General features: G+C 38.8%; 1 protein-coding gene across 2 annotated transcripts in view; it reads left to right on the forward strand.

Moving 5' to 3' along the window:
- Sh3glb1 (SH3 domain containing GRB2 like, endophilin B1) overlaps positions 1-20252 on the forward strand; it is a 33718-nt gene that overhangs the window by 11005 nt on the left and 2461 nt on the right. Inside the window, exons 4-9 of one of the 2 annotated variants that reach the window (XM_052179034.1) lie at positions 2224-2357; positions 3344-3436; positions 10636-10725; positions 11074-11174; positions 15703-15925; positions 16286-18896. In XM_052179034.1, the coding sequence (XP_052034994.1) occupies positions 2224-2357; positions 3344-3436; positions 10636-10725; positions 11074-11174; positions 15703-15925; positions 16286-16393 (749 nt within the window). In that variant the 3' untranslated portion in view covers positions 16394-18896. Of the gene's footprint in view, positions 1-2223; positions 2358-3343; positions 3437-10635; positions 10726-11073; positions 11175-15702; positions 15926-16285; positions 18897-20252 lie in introns of those variants that run through there. The other variant, XM_052179035.1, reaches the window with a different exon arrangement.

The raw sequence follows: 20252 nt of genomic DNA on the forward strand, positions 1-20252 counted from the left end.
GTGTGTGCCTATATGAGTATATATACCTGTGTGAATGTGTGTGCCCGTATGAGTGTGTGTGCCCGTATGAGTGTGTGTGCCTATATGAGTGTGAGTACCTATATGAGTGTGTGTGTGCCTGTATGAATGTATGTGCTTGTATGAGTGTGTGCCTGTGTATGTGCCTGTATGAATGTGTGTGTGTGCCTGTATGAGTATGTGTGAATGTGTATGCCTGTATGAATGTGTGTGTGTGTGTGTGTATGTGTGTATGTGTGTGTATGTATATGCCACAGTGTTTTATGCACAGGTCAAAGGACAACTGGCAGGAATTAGCTCTTTTATCTTGCGAGTCTCGGGTCAGATTGAGGCTGTCAGGCATGGGCGCAAACACCCTTCTGGGCCTACATGGACCTCAACATGTTTCTGTTATCAGACATTCTATTGCTTATGTCATAGGACTAATTTAGATTTCTATGACTAATATTCTGCCTATGTCAGAAAGAAATAAACCTAAATATTATATAATGCCATTAACCAATTGAATAGCTTTTTTAATATTTGTAACATCAATATATTTACAATATATTATTTCATTTCTTTGAAAAGTCTGAAATGATTAAATTTACTGCTAATAATATTTGCTCATCTTAGAGAAACTTAATGGTCTATTCCTGATGTGTTACTTGCTGTTCTGGGCTCTATCAGAGATAGGTAGTAGATTCTAGGAGAATATGAATATTACAACATTTTAGACTTTCTCTTAACCAATTTGCATGTCTAGTAATTCTGGTGAATGTATCTGGTAATTGGAACTAGACTTTAAGAATCTATTACAACAAAAAGTGGCTAAAAATGTGTGCCAGGCATTAGGCTAAGCACGGTATATTTGTAATTTTGGTAAATCCTCTTTTTTTTTAGTATCTTTTGGAATTTTGAGACAGGTTCTTGCTTTGTAACATTAATAGTAGAAATTCTATTTTGCCCATTTTAAAAACAGGAAATTTAGGTTTGAAGAAGCTAAATAGTCTGTAACCACATTGGTAACAATTCAAATGCAGATATCTGTATCCAGAGACTGGAGTTCTTAACCATTTACCAATCTGGATCTAATCTCATTTTAACATAAAAGGATTAAGATCTACAGAGCCCAAGCTTATGGGAAGTAGGACTGGAAATAGAATCCTGATTGTGTGGCTCTACCTCTGCTTAGCTACTTTAATGTTTAAATATCAGGGCTTGCCTCTGGTGAAATGTGAGTTATTCATTCTCTCTCCCTCCCTCCCTCCTCCTCCTCCTCCTCCTTCTCTCTCTCTCTCTCTCTCTCTCTCTCTCTCTCTCTCTCTCTCTCTCTCTCTCTCTCTCTGTAAGACAAAATGGTTCCTTTGGCTCACACTTCCAGATTACAGTGCAGTCATGACAGGGAAGTCACAGCAGCAGGGACCTAAGAGAGAAGGATCATTGCATCTGCATTAGAAACAGAGACGAACCTGCTTTCAAAGGGTTCCTTTTAAAGTTTGCAGTCCCTTCCTAGAGAGAAGTCCCACCCACAAAGAAGATGTGTCTCCTACCTAAATTAACCCCCACCCCAGGCATGCCCAGAGGTCCTCTTCCGGGCAGAGTTTTAGATTCTGTCTGTTGACAGCTGACACTACCCATCACTCCTGGCATATGATAACAAAAATGAGTGAATTTTATGTCTTCACGCTTTCCAGGTTTAACGTATAGGGTTTCCTTTGAGCCATGAGACAGTCTAATAAGTTCAAAAGGGTAGAAAGAAACCCTTGCTTTGGACCAACAAAAACAAAAGCACACAGGTCCATGGGCGCTGATTGCCCATGGGCACAGGCCTTGTGAATGGAGCTACTGAGAGATTGTGTTCCAACACCTCCAGACCTGCAGTGCCTCACATGAGCTTTCCTTAAGGTGTAAGTCTTGGGAATTTGAGGCATATATAGATGTAGAAACTGGACAGGCTGTGACTTGATCCACCCAGTGGAAGACTGAGCTTGTGCCGGGCTGTACCCCCCAGCCAGCATGTGTCTCCATGCACCTGTCCTCGTTAATCTCATTGTCAGAGTTACAGTTAGGACATGGTAGGCACTTAGTTCACTTAATAATGTTTGGTTCTGCTGACACAAACAGGCTGACAGGGAACTTTTAAGCAGATCAAGCAGATAAATTATATTAATTTTCTGATATTACTAGACCATTAAGAAGACACAATTTTTTGTTCCTTTGAAGGCAATGCCCTTATTAAGTGTGGAGAGACACAGAAACGAATCGGGACAGCTGACAGAGAGCTGATTCAAACCTCAGCATTAAACTTCCTCACGCCTTTAAGAAACTTTATAGAAGGGGATTACAAAACAATCGCAGTAAGTAGGAAGACTGTCCGTCCATTTGTCACATGATTTAGACTTCTACTCTGTCATTAATGAATAATCTGCCGTCTTACTTATGGTAAATGTTGCAGATTTAAATGCTTAAATATTCTAAATAGGTGCATATTTACCAGAACACAAACTAAACTTCAAGAAAGGACTTTTAGTTAGCCCTATGTTGTTGATATTCCTGCACATTGATTTTCATGCATTACCAACACTTAAATCTGTGGGGAAATTCCTGGAATAATTATGAAAATAAAATGTCACTATAATATACTTGCATGTTAGTTTAAACTAAATAGAAACCTAAGTATCAAAAATTGTATTTCTGGCCTATAGTTTACCTGTATATTCCAAGAAATATAGTGTTTTTAAAATGCCATTCATTGCTGAAACATGAACACTTACGTTGTCACCGTCTTTATGAACTTAACCTGTTAATCCAGAAAGCTTGTCTTATTCCTGACAGAGACTAGGAGCTCTTGGTGACTGTCTGTCTGTCAGACTTTCTCAGTGCTGCTCACTGTGGTACATACAAACTTGAATTTGCAGACATACTACCGAGTCCACACTGCAGGCTGGCATTACTAAAAAAAAAGCTTAGGCCAAGAATATGGCTCAGTCATAGGGTGTTTGCCTAGCATGATAAAAGCAGGTTCAGTCCCTCCATTAAAAATATAATTAATAATAATAATAATAATAATATGTCAGTAGGATGAAATCTGATATATGGAATATAAAATTGAAGAAAATGGACTCTATTACAGTTAGTATAAAGCATTATGTAGAAACTTGAATTACTATTAAGAAAATATACTGTTTATCTATTGTTCAGTCTGTAAATTTGAAATTCCATCTTGTAGTAGTTGAGTTATATTTGATGCTATAACATTGTAAGAACAGCCAGCCCAGTGTATGGATGGTCTTACAGATTCTAACGTCCTTGGCTTTTCTTTATTCTTTTTGATTATTTATAGAAAGAAAGGAAACTATTACAGAATAAGAGACTGGATTTGGATGCTGCAAAAACAAGACTAAAAAAGGCAAAAGCTGCAGAAACTAAAAGTTCAGTAAGTAGTGTCTATTTATTTGTGTCTAATAGACAACCATCCCAGCTTAGTAACCTCAAAGATCGCGACATATCTTACTAACAAACCATGCAGAATACAGGTCACAAGACAGCATAGCATTATGAAACAGACTGGTCAGAACTAAACACCCCAGCCAATACAGAAGAGTCACTGTCAGGAGGCGTCTCCCAAAGCTGCTCTGCACTCTAGTCTGAGTGTGCATGGCCAATAACCTTAAAACAACAGGAGACAGATGTATTAGAGTAGGAGTAGAAAAAGATTTTAATTAAGGTGAAAATGAATCACGTTTGAAAATATTTGCCTATGGCTTAAAAAGTAAATGAATTTTCTTTCCATGTCTAACTCAAAGGAATTGTCAACAAGAATCGTTCCAAAAGGTGGGACGGTGTTAGCGTGGTCCCCCAGGTAGGACGGTGTTAGCGTCGTCTCTCAGGTGGCTCTTTTGAAAAAGAAGAAACTCATAAGGAAGAAACTTATATGGAGAAATAAATTTGGGTATATTTTTAGAAAACCTGCTTTAAAATTAGGGGTTTTTAATTGTTTGTATATTAAATATGATAGTTCAGTGCTTTTAATTATAACTTTTATTGATATGCTGTATATGCTTATTCTATCATGTACAGTATTTAAATCGGGATGTAACAGTTTGAAAAATAGTATAATATAAGCAAATATGAGTTTGTTAGAGGAAGCTAACATTTTACTTTGAGCATAGGGATGCGTGTTGTTAGAGGAGTGGCATCAGGACTCACCACCACAGCCACACGCATTGTGAGCATTAGCCACATGCCAGTGATGTCCTGTAGTGTCCTTCGGAGAAAGAAAGATTCAAATTTACACTTTGTATTAGTGAGTGCTGGGCAGGGCTAGCTCTGAAAAGACAGTAACTCACTTTCATTTTCACTTCTCAGTTTATCACAATGTCATCACCACAGTGTGATTTCCATTAAACAAACCGTCTGTAAAATTAAAATTTTACAAATGAATGCAATAGATGCCAAGAGACCCTACATTAATTTATTGGTTTCTTGTTGTTATGATAGATAAGTTAGTATAGATTGACTTTTAAGATTCTAACTTTATGATTAGGAAAATCTTAACAAGGATCATTAGTCCCTTAATAAGGGGAAAATAAATATCTGGAGTCTGACGATTGTGGAGCACGAATAGTATTGCCAGGTTCCAATTGAAACAAGTTTAACAAGCATGAGGATGCTTGGGTTTTAACTAGAAACATGCCAGGAAGCACAGAGCTCACGATCACTACATCTCATTATGCTAAAATACTGTGGCACTGCTCCTAGGAGAGGAACCAAATATAATAGATACCTTCTGAAAAATCGGATTGTGGGAGAGCTGTCGGCAGTTAGCACAGCTATGTATATTAAACAATGATACAGGCAGTATGGCCTAGCAATTTGATTTAGTTTAAGGTTTCTGGAATTACTGCATTACATAAACAAAATTTACTCGTAGCCAAATAATGAAAATATTAGTCCAGACAAAAAGTCTATTTTTATTTTTTTCCCTACTTGAATCGTTCTTCTTCAGACATTGCCATAAAGTTGAATTCCATTAGGTAGGAAAGTCCTCTCAGTCGATTGCCAGATGTAGCCATGAGGCGTGCTACATTTGGTGAAATTCATTCTGTCCCCTGTCCTTCCCTCCAGTAACTGAGAGTACAGAAAACACTGGGGCTTTAGTTTAGCTTTTTCTTTGTTTTGCAATATTTCTTGGTTTTTAGCTGGTAAGTAAAGAGGGTATTTTTTAGCCTAGATATTGTTTAATTTCACTGATTTAAAAAAAAAAAACACGTGAGTTATTTTGTCACTACTCACTACTGTACTAGTAAGGTTTGGGAGGGAGATTTAGCACTACTTTCTAAAATATTTCGTTTACCGTTTTTCTGTTCTTGTGCTTTAAATTCTGTTTGTATTGAGTGCTAACTTTGTTAAATGTATTCTACTTTCATTAGTACTGCATAAAATTTCTGCTATCCTCAATTCACAAATTAGAAGATTAGACTTAGCCATATCAGTAAAATATGATTAGCCCTATCAGTAAAAAAACAAAAACAAACAAACAAAAAAAACGCCAAGTAATCTACCTGTCTCCAGCATTGAGTAACTTGGCTTGTGTATTGAAAAATGGTAAACAGTATCAGAAGGAACATTTCTCAACAAATGTTCCAGCATAGCGAGAATAAAGTTTCACAGTGAATAGGAAGAATTGTTGCTGCAGTAAGACACCTACTGAGGGCGTGGCCAGCCATAGAGTACTTGCCCTGATTGCATTCCCAGCACCTCCACATAAATAAATAGTAATGAAGTAAAGAAAACCAGACATAGGAGGCCTGTCATCCCAGCACTTGAAAGAGTGCCTCCGCTGTCTCTGAGCTTGAGGCCAGTGTGGGGTGAGTGAGAAACTGTAAAAACAAAACAGAAGCATGAGTAAACAGTCAAGTCAGAGAAGCGAGCAGAAAGTGAAGCATTTAAATTATAAGGCCCCTATATTTGGTCACTTAATCATAATATTAGCTTTTAAAAAGAAACTTTTATTTAATGAGAAAAAAATTGGTTTTAGTAGTTTTTAGCACTTAAAGGAATCCATGAGAAAGTGCTCCTTCAGATAATTCTCATAGCACAGATTCTGTCTGTGGACTTAAGTATTTCCACAGCAATCTAAATCTTTAGCCTGTAATCTTTAGCCAGTAGGTTAGGGCACTGTCACGTAACCTTCGCTTCACCCGTACCTGTCTGCGTTTACAGTGTATTAGAAATACAGGGAGTGCTTATCTTTCATGTGTATAAGCAAGATCTGCCTGGAAGAATGGTCACAAGTGCCAAAAGTCACAGAAAAGAAATGAGCTTTAAATAGAAATGTGTTGGTATGAGGTAGGCTTTCATAGATGAAACTTCAATGGTGTGATTTGTAATTTTTAAAATTAAGTATCAACTGGTTTTTGTTTTGAAATTTTGTGTCTCTGGGTAGGCACTATTACATGAACTATGTACAAAAACAAATATGGTTTGTTTCTTTTTAATTAAGAGAACACTAGCTGTGATGCCTGTTCAGGGTGTGCTTTAGGGTGCAGAAGTAACCCATTCAGTGTGTTCATGTATAATGTGTTCTTTGTCTCTCACCTATGCACTAAGCAACTAAACTCCGCCCGCCCTGAAGGAGATAACATTATGGTAAATTTCTCTTACATGCTCAACTTCCTGCATGTAAAATGGCTGAAGGTTTGTTGGCCTACTGTGTCTTCTACATCTTACATAAAATGCCTTCTCTTGCTGTTAGCTATGTATCTAAATAGCTGAGGTTAAACATTAATTATGTGTAGGCAAAAATGCCAGTTGGAAGAACAGCCAAGCCAGCACATTATAACAGCCAAATTTATAGCCATGCCAAACACAGATTTTAAAACCATGGGTTTGTAATGCACTTTTTCATCTAGTAAAAAGATGTTCATTTAGTGTTAGTGTAGGCTGAAATTCCATAGTTACTTTTAGTGATGAAAATTAACACGATTTACTTTACTTGGAAAAATGTGAAAATATACAAATTGACTTTGGAGTTTCTTTATCTTTTTGTTTTTGGTTTTGTTTAGTTAACTTCATTATTGACTATATTACTGTTGAAATTCAACTTAGTACCACCTGGATGACACAAAGTCCAGTGGCCAGGCCTATTCCATATCTAGTGCTAATAACTCACTTAAAATTTCAGAATGGTGACAGCCTGGAATAAGATAATGAAAATGTTTTATAATAGTTAATATTCATAAAAATTGAGCTCAAATTGAAAAACTTTTTGAGATACTGGGTTTTGAAGTAAAATTTTGTGAATATAGTCACAGTTCATTCATGTTGGCTTACAGCAGTTGACAGTCTTGGGGCTGAATGCATGTGTCAGTCAGCACAGTGCTCACCATGCAGGCATGAGGGACTGAGGTTGGAGTCCCAGCAGCACAGAAAGCCAGGCAGTGCCTGCAGCCCTGGGGGCAGGGAAGAGACAGGAGCACACACATGCCCACCTGCACACATGCACGCACAAATGAGGACATATACTATATGCACACACACAAATTTGAAATTACATTCTAAATAAATTACTTCCATTAAAAATGGCAAGAAATCAATAAATAGTATACTTAATAATCAATGGGTCATTGATTGATTACTTTTGTTCTTTTAGCATTGAGCTAAAAGGAAATGAAAACCTGATGTTTTGATATTAACTATTGTTTCTATCTATTAATTTTTGAAGCCCTGGCAAAATTATGGCTTTCTTTAGATAGCAAGAGAATGCATTTATTTATTTCCTCTGCCTTATCTGTAGGTAACTGAGAGGGTACTTTCAGTCCTTTTTAATTCTCTGTAAAGCATAGGTTTCCTTTTGTCCATGGTAAACTTATCCTAAACAATTAGCAAGACTTTGCCCAGTTTATTAAAAGCATTTGTTTTGCAGCTGTCTCTCATCTATTTACAATAAGATATTTATTTGCAATCTTAAATGTATTATATTTCAAAGTGATTGTTTCTCCCGAAATATCATTGTATCAGTATTCGGTGTCCATATATCCTTGATTTATTTTTTATTTCCTAAAATTTTAGAATTTATACCTCAAAGAGAAGTTAGAAATCATATAATTCAGACCTTTCATTTTACATGAGAGACTGTAGGTTCTCTATGGTAGGTCAGATTTCTCTATTTGAGGAAGTTATTATTTGTAGAGTTATTTGATTTTAGGGTGGTAGTGTCCATATATATGAAAGGCAGACTTCGTAATATATTCCACTATACTGATTTAGATTACTACTTTGTTAAGCCTGTAAGGGAGAGAGTATGCCATTTAAATTAAAGCACATTTTTCTATACTAAGTCACAGAAAATGTTAAATTTCATGCTGTATATTTCTCTCTCATTTTTAATGCTGGCTAGATTTGGGCAGAGGAAGTGACAAAAGTAAGTAAAACCTTAAACTCCTGGATCAGGAAACAAAAATGTCATTGTCATTCACTTAAACACCAGTGGAACAGATGACACCAGCCTGGAGCCACTCATCATTAGGGCCTGTATTACAGACCTTTTAAGAATCTGGAAATAATGGAAATTATCAAGTCTGTTTACTAGCAGCAGTTCCATACAGCACTAGAATTATGCTACACCTTGAGGAATCCTAGACAGCAGTTAACAAGTGGTATTCATACAATGCCTGGCTAGAAGACAGGTAAAATAGTTGATTTATTTATCGACAGTTTTTTTTTCAATGATATTTTAAAGGTAAAAAATAATAAATATTGTGGCCCTGTGTCTTCAGAGAACTGGGTTTGAGGAAACTAAAGATGGTTCTCTTAAGCACCAAACTGAGTTATTCTGTCTTTTTTGTACGACTAGCCAAAAAATGTACAGTTTAGAGCTGTATGATACACAGCGTAGCAAACACTTTATTTAAAGTTAACATCATAGCTAAAGATATCCATCATTATACTAGGTGACAATTGGATCTTTTGATTTTCATCCTTCCCTTTAGTGTAATACTACCGTTTGTAAAAATGCCCCTCTGCCTGTGGTCAGCTGTCCCTCTGCCTTTGGTCAGCTGCCCCTGTGCCTGTAGTCAGCTGTCCCTCTGCCTGTAGTCAGCTGCCCCTCTGCCTGTGGTCAGCTGTCCCTCTGCCTGTGGTCAGCTGCCCCTCTGCCTGTAGTCAGCTGCCCCTCTGCCTGTAGTCAGCTGTCCCTCTGCCTGTAGTCAGCTGTCCCTCTGCCTGTAGTCAGCTGCCCCTCTGCCTGTAGTCAGCTATCCCTCTGCCTGTGGTCAGCTGCCCCTCTGCCTATAGTCAGCTGCCCCTCTGCCTGTAGTCAGCTGCCCCTCTGTCTGTGGTCAGCTGCCCCTCTGCCTGTAGTCAGCTGCCGCTCTGCCTCTGTTCCTATCTTTTACTTTCTCTTAGCTGGGAAATCAAGTTATAACTCAATAATTTAAAGAAGAAAATTATAATTTTAGTGAAGATTCACTTTGAATGTTATTTGAGGTCCTCAGACATTTGTCATGGACTCCGCATTTACTCTCAGGCCTACCAAAGCCTGCATTCCAAGTGAGGGTGTTAGCAAAGAGGTCGGTGTGAACTGTGGCCTCAGATATTTAGATGCTCATTGTCTGTATAGGATTGATTGATTGTGGTAGAGTCTGACACCTGTAGCCATTTCCAGTTGTGGGATTAAGCTCATTATGTCAAATAAGTTCTGAAGTTTTGTTTGTTTGTTTCTTCTCCTCACTATCCTACAAACTACTTTTAACCAGTTTGGAGATCTTTAATGTGAATATTTAGTATATTTAGATTTTGTTGCTTTTTCCAAAAACTATTTTGGAAAAAAATTTTTGTTCTAGCATTAAACAGAACTATTTTGTTCTAGCATTAAACAGAAGTTAATAGTGCTGCCTACTTCTCATTTTCAAAGTCAGTGACTTCATTTTGGTAACTTGAACAAGCCCCAGTGAGGGTATTTATATCTTGCTCATCAGGAGGTTAGAATACTTCCTTTTTCCTTTGAAATGGGCATACTAGTGCAGCACTCAAGACCAGCTATAACTGGTAGAAAACTTTAACTCCAGTCTTAATGATGCTAATGACTAAGCCCTATTATGCATAACTTAGGGAGAAATTATAAAAGAAAGTTAAGGTATGGGACCAAGAATCCCATGAAGGAAACCAAGTAGCAAGGGGTAAGTAAGCACATGTGGGAAGCCTGTGCTCTTTAATCTTCCAGGTGAACTTGAACACTATTGTTAACTTTAAGTACAAAAGAAAAGCACATGGTAATAATTTGGAGTTTTTGAATGTAATACCGCTTTATACTTATAAAACTACAGTACTCTTAGGATTTTGTAAAATACTCAATTCAGCAAAATACTAGATATCTTGACAGTCATGATGTCTTCAACTTAGGCTTTGGCATTAGTCAAGTGTTGGTGAGGGATCAGTTGTGTCAGGTGTGTTTGGTGACAAAGGCAGGTCTAGAAACTCAAAACCAGTTAAGAGACACACAGCGTTAGTGTATCATCAGATTCTAATTTGAAATATGTTGGGGGAATTTCTTTCTTTGCGGTTTTTCATTTTGGTATATGTAAAGTGGGCTGAGTCTTCTATTGAGAGCCTAACAGTATGTTCTAATTTCAGTCTGAACAGGAATTAAGAATAACTCAAAGTGAATTTGATCGTCAGGCAGAGATTACTCGACTCCTGCTGGAGGGAATCAGCAGTACACACGTGAGTGTTAAGTCATTTCCGACAAAAGACGCTGAGACAGTGCTTTCCTCTCGGGAAGGCTGAAGACAGAACACGAGGGTCTGAAGGAATGGCTTCATTTTCTCTTCCATCTCATCACACCTTTGCACACTTCATAAGTCCTCCTGCTAGTTCCTATGGCTAAGTGAAGTTTGTCAATTTATTGTTCACCAGTAATCATCTTAATAAACCTGATAGCAGTATTCCCATTAATAAGCTTTAGGGTAGGTTACTACAGCATCTTCTCCTGTGACGACAGTGTTATCCTTTGTTCCCCTTGGCTTGTGCCACTTGAACTTCTGAGAACTGACTGTAACTTATCCATTGCAGGCCCATCATCTCCGCTGTCTGAATGATTTTGTAGAAGCCCAGATGACTTACTATGCACAGTGTTACCAGTACATGTTAGACCTTCAAAAACAACTGGGAAGGTAGCATCTCCCTTTTATATATGAAAGTTGTGGGGGCGGGGGAGAGGGGGACGAGGCTCAGTGGGTAAGCACTGGGCACAGAGGCATGACGATCTGAGGGAACCAGGCACGGCAGCCTGGATCCATTACGCCAACACTACAACAGCAAGAGGGGAGGCAAAGCAAGAGCATCCACATCCCAGGCCAGTCAGCAGGGTTGTGAGGGAGGGAAGGAGGGAGAGGAGGGAGTGGGACAAAGCACACATACCACAGAGAATACATGAAATTTAATTTTAAAAATTTAAGAATTTTATGTATAATCCAACAGCAGGAATGAACATTGAAGAGTTATAGATTCTGTTAGCTTGCGTACAGTTGCCTTTTTTGTTATTATCAGACTTCTGAGGTAACATTTTTAGCTTTTCTAGCACAAAAGGATGTTACCCAAGATGACAAGATAATTAGAATAGCTTTCTAGTGTCGTATAAAGAAAGATATTGAAGCTTAACTTTTTTCTTACTGCTGAATACTTTTTGCTATTTGTTGAAGAAGATAGATATGGCTACATTAACACTTTATTCTTAAAGGTAAGCCAGTTCATGTTTGTTAATTTTGGAATAGTCTGAAGACCTCAAGCCCCTTACATAATTATTTTGAGTATGGTAAGATACTTTAAAGCAAAATGGTAGATAAAGGACATAATTGAATCATTTAACTATCAAACATTTATAGAATCCCTGCCTTGGGTTGCAAATATATCCTGGGTTTACATCAGCAAACAAGCTAGGGTGTTTGCTTTGGTGGAGCTTCTATGTAAGGTGACGTTTTAACAATGCATGGAGAAGTCTAAGACTTCTGTGGATAGACCAACCACACAGCACGGTAGAAGGAGCGGGGTGCAGTGAGGACATCTAATTATGGCCCAGCTGACTCTAGCTGAGTTTCCCAGACAGAGTTATTTTTGTGAGAGTCATCTAGATGAAGATGAAGGCAAGGATAAATGTTACAGGCAGACAGGATACACGAGAGAGAAGCAGCGATCGAGTTCAGGTAATTGACAGTCCTTTCATTCTAGAGAGAGCAGTGGTTTAGTGGGTCAGGAGTTGTTTGTGCAGCTAGAGGTGTGGACAGAGTTGCAGCATGAACAGCCATAAAAGTAAACTGTAGCAAGGAGTCGGGTTCTTAAAGAACCACTGAGCAAGACATGTGAAGGAAAAACAGCAAGAAATAGAGTTTAAAGAGTCCCTGCAGTGCTCCTTCTGCACATTTACCCTTCATGTTAGGCCTGCGCTGAGGTTAGGCAGCATCACAAAGCTAAGTTTGGATCTTCAAAAGAAACTTACCTATTAGTTTTCTAGCAGATCACTTTTTCAGGAGAGGCCGGATATAAGGGCACATGCCTACAAGTCCAGTAGTCAGACCCAGGCAGGAGACCAGCCTGGTGACATACTGAGAGGCCTTAGCTAGTTAGTTACTTCTTACTTTAGGTTTTAACATGTGGACTTAACAAATAACAAAGCATCCAGACCACACTACCCAGCCCAGAGCTCTGCCCAGAGACGAGAGCCATGCTGTGATAGTGTTTGTTGTTGGGAGCAGTAGCTGAGAAACATGTCGCTTCTGTGAGGGCTTGAGGTGTGCCCACTCTCCAGACACCTCATAGCATCTGTCATAGACTTTGCTATCTTCACCACCACAGGGTGGGCACTGTACAATGAAACAAGTACCAGGCACAAAGTCAGTGATTTTTTTTTTTTAATTAAATTTTTGGTAAGAAGCCCGGGCTCTGGTGAGGTGGCAACCTAGAGAATCCTAGAGCCATAATCACATCACAGATAGCTGATCAGCGAGAGTAGTTGAGAGCAGCTGGCTAGACAGTTGCTTGTGGTGTGAGAGGCTGGCAGAGGGGCTGTGGCAGCAGACTGAGCAAGGGCTCCAGGTAGCTCTTTGTAAAGCACAGACAAGGGAAGAGCGTCTGCAGGCTGCTCCTTTATCCAGAACTAACAGTGGCTTCCCAGGCTGAGGAGAACGACAGGATAGACTGAGAGCATGGTTGGACTGGACAGAGGGAGGGATTACTAGAGTCCCTCAGTCTCCCTCAAGATGCAGTTCTGCACCTAGAACTGGACCAGCCCTAAATACAAGCAGCCGGTCACCAGCAGGAAGCCAGGTGTCACTGCCCTTGCTGTCCTAGTCCTGGTCATTCCACTGACCTTGCTGTCCTAGTCCTGGTCATTCCAAAGGAGGACGCCATCGGCAGGGTACAAGGCTTTGGGAACAATGGCTGGTACTTTGAAGGTAAGCAAGAGGCTACAAAATGGTCACCAGGAAAACAAGTAAATTTCCTACACCTACTGTACAATGCCAGACAGCAATGTAGACCAGTTTGAGGAGTTCTACTTACAAATGTAAGACAGAGCAACAGAGGTTTTTCTTTTTCTTCTGACACAGTGGCTACTCTAGTACTTAGTCCATGTGTTAGGGAGATTTTGCCAAGTGAATGTAGTGATGTCAGAATATGCAGACATGGCGTGGTTACCATAACTGACTGTGGACACGCAGGAAGACTAGTGTGGTACTGGCAGGCTGCTTAAGTGGAATTATTAGAGGAAATGTGGTAAAGAAGACTGTGAAAGCCGTGGTTGTTCACCTTGCGGTTTCTGACATTACAAAGATCTAGATGGGAGGGGGGCTGAGGACGGACAGCAGCTGGGACCTGGTGGGAAATCAGCATGGAAGTTCATGAGTGTAAGAGGCTGGCGTTTTGGAAAAATTGTCTGTATGGCTATTAAAATCACCAAGAATTATATATAGTATCATTCCATTTAGTCAGGAATTGTTTTAACAATGAAACATCTTCAAATGTTTGCAACAAAAGATGGGACAGAAGGGTGGGAATAGGGACCATGGGGTCCCTGCACAGTTGACCTCTGCATTCAGATGAAGGAGCAGGGTTGGAAGAGTAAGAGAAGGCATGTTGCTGGTGGCTGGCTGGTTCTAGGCTGCACAGTGGTCATAAGGAGAATTTCATCAGACTGTAGAGATGGCTCAATGGTTAAGAGAACTTTCTTTTGAGCAGACCCGGGTTCTATTCCCAGCACTCATATGGTAGCTCACACCATCTGTAACCTTGGGTCCAGGGGATCCAACAGGAATGTATAGTGTTCATACATACATGCAGGTAAGAATTCATACACATAATGTAAAATAAATAGAAATTTAAGGATAATGTTATTTTCCAAGGCATGAATTTCATACTGCTTAACAGATGAAAGGCCTTATATGTTTTAATGACCAGATGAATTAAAGCATAAATATAGGGCAGGGTATATGATTGTGTAGAAGAGCATCTCTTAGCATACACAGGCCTACTGTTTCAGTATAGAGGGTACCACACAAGCAGTGTTAAATGCATTGGAAACTACACTGTGTCACTTGTTTATTGTAAGGCTTTTATTTTTCCTTTAAAATTAATAGAGAAACTACCTTGTAACATTTGCTAAATTCTCATGTTGGATTTTATATTTCATCTAATTATCAATCATAATAAATTAAGCTGAATGCTTTTTCTCTCAGTCTTTGTGTCCCGTAATTATGACATTGGCTCTTCTTAGGTAGCAATGCTGAGCATGGCAGATAGTGCGTAGTTGTTTCACGGCTGCTAGGAAAATGTGATATATTGGTTTTAGGACAAAGCGCAGGCAACCAATTATTACCAGAAATAATAAGGAAACTTCACTTTGCAATACTTTACAATACTACCTACTATCTAGCTTTTCTTTGTTTTAACATTTGACAGACAGGAAAAGAGATTAATAATACATACATATATATGTGTATATATACAAATATATATATGGCATATATATTCTTGCCAGCACCTAAGAATAAACATCCACACATATACACCCTAGGGAGAAATGTTAGCCAAAATGTTCTTTAAATTTAAGTCAGAAGGGAGAGACAACTTTGAAGTAAACCTTCAAGGATTTTATATTTGAGTGCTGCCTTCAAGAAAAGAATAAGAGGGACCTTACACTTCCTCACAGAAGGACATCTTTCCAGTGGGGAAGTTGGTAACTGGTGCCACCCAGTGGTGATAGTGAGGAACCTTAATCACTTGAAAAGAGATAAGTGAGCTTGCTTTCTTTCTTTTTTTTTTTTTTTTAACACACACACACACACACACACAGGGTCGGTTTGAATCTGAATGTATTTTGGAGCTCTAAAGCAAGAATTTTTATACAGGAAGAGTTGTTATTACCATTTCAAAAGATATAGCCAGTGATGCAGGCACAATTATCACAACCATTTGGTACAAGGAAATGCAAAACAATCAGGTACAATGTTTCTCATGTAACAGATACAGAGGATCAATTTACAGATACCATCAAACTTCCTGATTAGAATACAGAGTCACTATTAGTTTACAGTAAACCTTCAAAGTGCTTGAAGTTTCTTATACCCCCTGGGTCTTAACAAGTTCTTGTGAGAAATCCTTATCTAACATTTAGCTTGCTTGCTTGCTTTCTTTTCCCTTTTTCAACAGTTTTCCATCCAATTATCTTTCTAACAACAATCAGTCTTCTGGGACCCCTGTGCCATACGCTTTGTCAAATGCGATTGGTCCTTCTGCTTCAACGGGTAGCCTCGTAATCACCTGTCCTTCTAACCTCAACGACCTTAAAGAATCCAGCAGCAGCAGGAAGGCCAGGGTCCTCTATGACTATGATGCTGCAAATAGCAGTGAGCTGTCGCTCTTGGCAGACGAGGTGAGTGATGCTTCTCCAGACAGACAGACAGACCTAGTCTAATATTAGAGCTTGGAAAAAGTTTATTATGAATATTTCATTAACTTCAGTTGTTAATATTGATGCGTTAAAATTTTATTTTATATATTAGATTAATAAAAATAATGTTTTAAATGTTTGCACATATAAGTTTTACTTATATTTAGAACTGCCACTGATAAAATTCATAATTTTTCATGTAATTTTTCAATGTAATTTTTCAGCTTAATGGATATTTTAAGTCTTTATATAGTGAATAATTCAAACATTTAATGTAAGTCTGATATTTGCTATATGCCTATTTTTAATATAGTTAATAACTGGAAATATTATATTTTGTAGGTAATCACTGTGTTCAGTGTCGTTGGAATGGACTCCGACTGGCTAATGGGGGAGAGAGGAAATCAGAAGGGCAAGGTGCCAATTACCTACTTAGAACTTCTCAATTAAACAGGGAGACCAGGAGAGGTTACCCATCCCGACACCATATTTATATAAATAACTCTAAAGCAAGTTTAAATATCTTTCAATGTTAATGTCATAAGAGACTGAAAAAAATTACAAGCCATCAGAAACTGGCCATCCTGCCAATAAAACTGCATGGTTAATCCTTCATTACAGAATCTATGTTAGCGATTTCATGACAAGAGTGTTTTCTTAAACAATTCTTTCTACTGAGGTTTCACTAACAAGCAACTTCTACTTTTGAGCCCCAACTTAAAAACAAAAGGATTCTTTTCTACTGAATTTTTCATTAACGGCAAGCTTTTTCTTTTATGCAAAATAAATTTATTGTGCATGATACCAGTGACTCATTTATTAGGTACAATAGCCAAAGAATAAAGTAAAAACTCCTTTTCACCTTGCTGCCCAATAGGAATCAGATGACTTAATAGCAGGCTTTACTAGGGCCTCCTAGCTTTGGAGTTTTGCTTGGGTTGGGTTGGGTTGGGTTTATTTATGTTTAATACACTACTGGATAGTTTCTTTTGAACCTGAGTCTTGAAAAGTATTACCTTATTTCATAATTTTGTTAAGGTTGCAGAACACTGGGGACAAATTCATTCACTAAAAATAATGTTAAGATTATTCAATTGCCAAAATTTGATGCATAATCAGAATTGCATCCATTGAGATGATACTACACGACAGTAAAGATTTGTTGTTGAACAATGAATGTGTATAAAATATGGATTAGTGCAACAGCCTTCATTATAGGCTAAGTCATGCAGTGAATGTAGTCTGTCTTCAGCAGTGTCTCTGGAGATTGCTAATGACACGTTTGGAATGAGAATTGCTATGAGGACCATGCTATCCATCAGCAATTGTTGCTATAAACTGCCGATTGAGGAGTTCTTTGGTTAGGTCTTCAGGTCTCATTCATCATTCATCCATTCAAAAGACATTTATTGAGGACCAGGTACTTTGTTGATCAACCAAGTATACTACTGTGAACCAGATGCTCCTAAAGAAGACGAAAGTTGACCTCTAGCAGGAGCGATATTGTAAAGGAAGAAACAGAAGGGTTGTGTTTAGGAATTACCTAGTTTGGGTCTGAGAAGTCAGAAGTTGACCCAGGTAGAAGGAAAAAGTTGTGTTGGGCCTAGAACCAATAGAGCATAAATTTGTTCAGAGTAGCTTAACAATGAAGTACAAAAGTGTAGTTCGATTACTTGGAGATTCTTGAATTGTAAACTTTTGAGCTCTAAAGTACTATTTAAATAACACTTTAAAGCATCCATTTGTGTTAAGAGCCCCTAAGAGCTGGGTAAACATCGAAAACTTCGTTCTTGGTCCCAGCATTAACAACCCCTTTCTCTGCAATAAGATAAATTTCTCTGCAGTTTTCTAGTTCTGTAAGACTCTGACTCACACTTGAGTTACATACTTGAGGAACTCCAAAAACAGCTCAAGAGGCTAGTGTTCTAGGGAATCAAGTGAATGAAGTTCTGGTGTTCTTTTTCTTCCTCGGGAAGTTTTACAGCTTAAAATGCCATCTGTTATATTTAGGTTTTGAGGGACTATAAAAATTTGGGTGACTTTAAACAGCAGCTTTAGTTCAGCAAGTTAAGTTTATGGGGAAAAGATCAATGCTTTATGGGAGAAAATATAAATACGGACTGAATTGATTCTGTGTTTGTATTCTCACATATTGGGCTCCCTGGTGTTCAACTCAGATTTAGAGCTGCCATTTTTTAATCAGTAAAATGGGGATAAGTTCGTCACCTAACAGAAAACTATTCCACAAGTGTTACTTTGTGTTTTGTCCTTTTAGGCAAAGACCTGGCACATAGTAAACGTTTTGTAAGCACAGATGCTCTTTTCAGTCGCTGACACCATGCAGCTTGGGCTGTGAGGAGCGTGACTTACATCCATGCTGTGCCTGCTCCACCCACTTAAACCTGACCACATCTGCCCACTCACCCTCCCTACTCAGTGTAAGCTCTGGGGCAGGGCCTTCTGCTTTCCAGCAGGATTGCTGGGTACAGGAGATGCACTTAGATACAAGAGGACCCACAATGTAGTGTTAACAGGAGCAAAGGCTCCTTGTACCTTTGTCTATCATAGATCCAACGTCATCTTTAGACATGTTATTTTGTTTAATTTTTTTGTTTTAACGAGCTTTATTGTTTGTTTGGTTGGTTGTTTTCTTTAATTTTGATTTTGACTTAAAGTTATGGGTTTAGTTTTTGTTTAGGTGAAGGCTCAAGAAAACTGTTAAGCGTAAAAGAAAACTCTTAGAAAGCCTGTTAACTCATGGTGCAATTCAAACTTACTTAAATAAACTCTTGACCCCTGAGCATAATTCAGCAGCACAGTAATGAGTGGAGGGTGCAATATTCATGAAATAATAAACAAGGAGATATTTATGGGCCCTCTAAAAACTGAAAAAGAAGTGGATTTTAGCTACCTTTGTCTTAAAGTAATCTGACCCACAGGTTATTTTTTTTTTCATGGTGCTAATCAAAAAAATTTTCATGATGCAGGAGATGAGGTTCCTAAATGAGAATGCACCTCGCTCTGCAGAGGCGAGGAAAGCCAAAGGCCAGCGTCCCCAGATGCTACAGCCCATCCTTCCAGTCAGGTGCCTTCATAGCAGGGGCACAAGGAAGCTAGTGTTGGTTAGGAAGGATGGTTCGAGGTGAAGTAGCAGGGAGGAGAGGGGATGGGACAGACTTGTTTATGTAGAGAGCTCACAGATGCGTGCTTTGTCACACACAGTCCCAACACCTGAACCTTTGCAGGGAGCTGCCTGGCTACACACGCCGGAGGGAAGAGCTGTCGGCAGCAGCTCACGGGCCATCTGCTCCGAGCCCTTGCTTCCCTGTGCACTTGTCACAGCATAAAAGTAGGACGTTAGGAAAGTTGACACCTGCCTTTTCCACTTTGTCCTCATTAGAATGCTGGCAACGTACAAGACTTCAAGCCAGCAGCATTGCTGGGAACTTGTTGAAAATGATAATTGCTATTTTCAAATATTCTACCTTATTTATACTTTTGTCTACACAGGCCTGTGGATTAGTAGCATTAATCCCCTCTGTGACAGCTTTTTAAATATTTTAAGACAAAAATTTAATTTTACTTTCTTTACTATGTTCTAACTATTAATTGTAATTATGTTGTTATTTTTATAATTTATTTATTTCGCATGTAACTGTCACTTTAGAATGTAGCCTTTCTAAGATAGAGACTATAATTCTGTTAAACATAAATTACTCTTAGCACACAGCTTGGCTCTTATATATGCTCAATAAAACTTGTTCCGTAAAAGGGAAAAATGCTAATACTTGTATCTTCCCCCACAAAACCTACTGAGCCAAATTCTGGAAGCAGGGCCCCCCAGTTGTACAGTAAGCCATTCGCATGATCCTGCAGTAGTCAGCTGTGCCAACCACTGAAGAGCTGACACAGCTGGCCATTTGTCCTCAGGCGCCTACGATTTGACAACACTTGAACATTTCCCCTTGCCTCTGTAAGCCTTACCACCACTCTCACTGGCTGAGGTCCTTTCAGGCCAGTCTAAGTGGGTATGAAGGTAGAAGGATACATTCAGTGTCAGTAAGAACAGGAGTGCTTATAATAGCAGGGCCTGGTGACACAGGCTTCTGGGAATGTGGACCCGTTGTCTAAAGCAGTGAGTGGTTCTCAATCTGTGGATGGATTGCACTTGTGTTGTATGACCTTTCACAGGGCTTGCCTAAGACCATCAGAAAACACAGATATTTACATTATGATTCATAACAGTAATGAAATTACAGTTATGAAATAGCAATGAAAATAATGTTATGTTGGGGTCACTTGAACTGTA

The sequence above is a fragment of the Apodemus sylvaticus genome, chromosome 4 (assembly GCF_947179515.1).
Source record: "Apodemus sylvaticus chromosome 4, mApoSyl1.1, whole genome shotgun sequence".
Taxonomy (NCBI): domain Eukaryota; kingdom Metazoa; phylum Chordata; class Mammalia; order Rodentia; family Muridae; genus Apodemus; species Apodemus sylvaticus.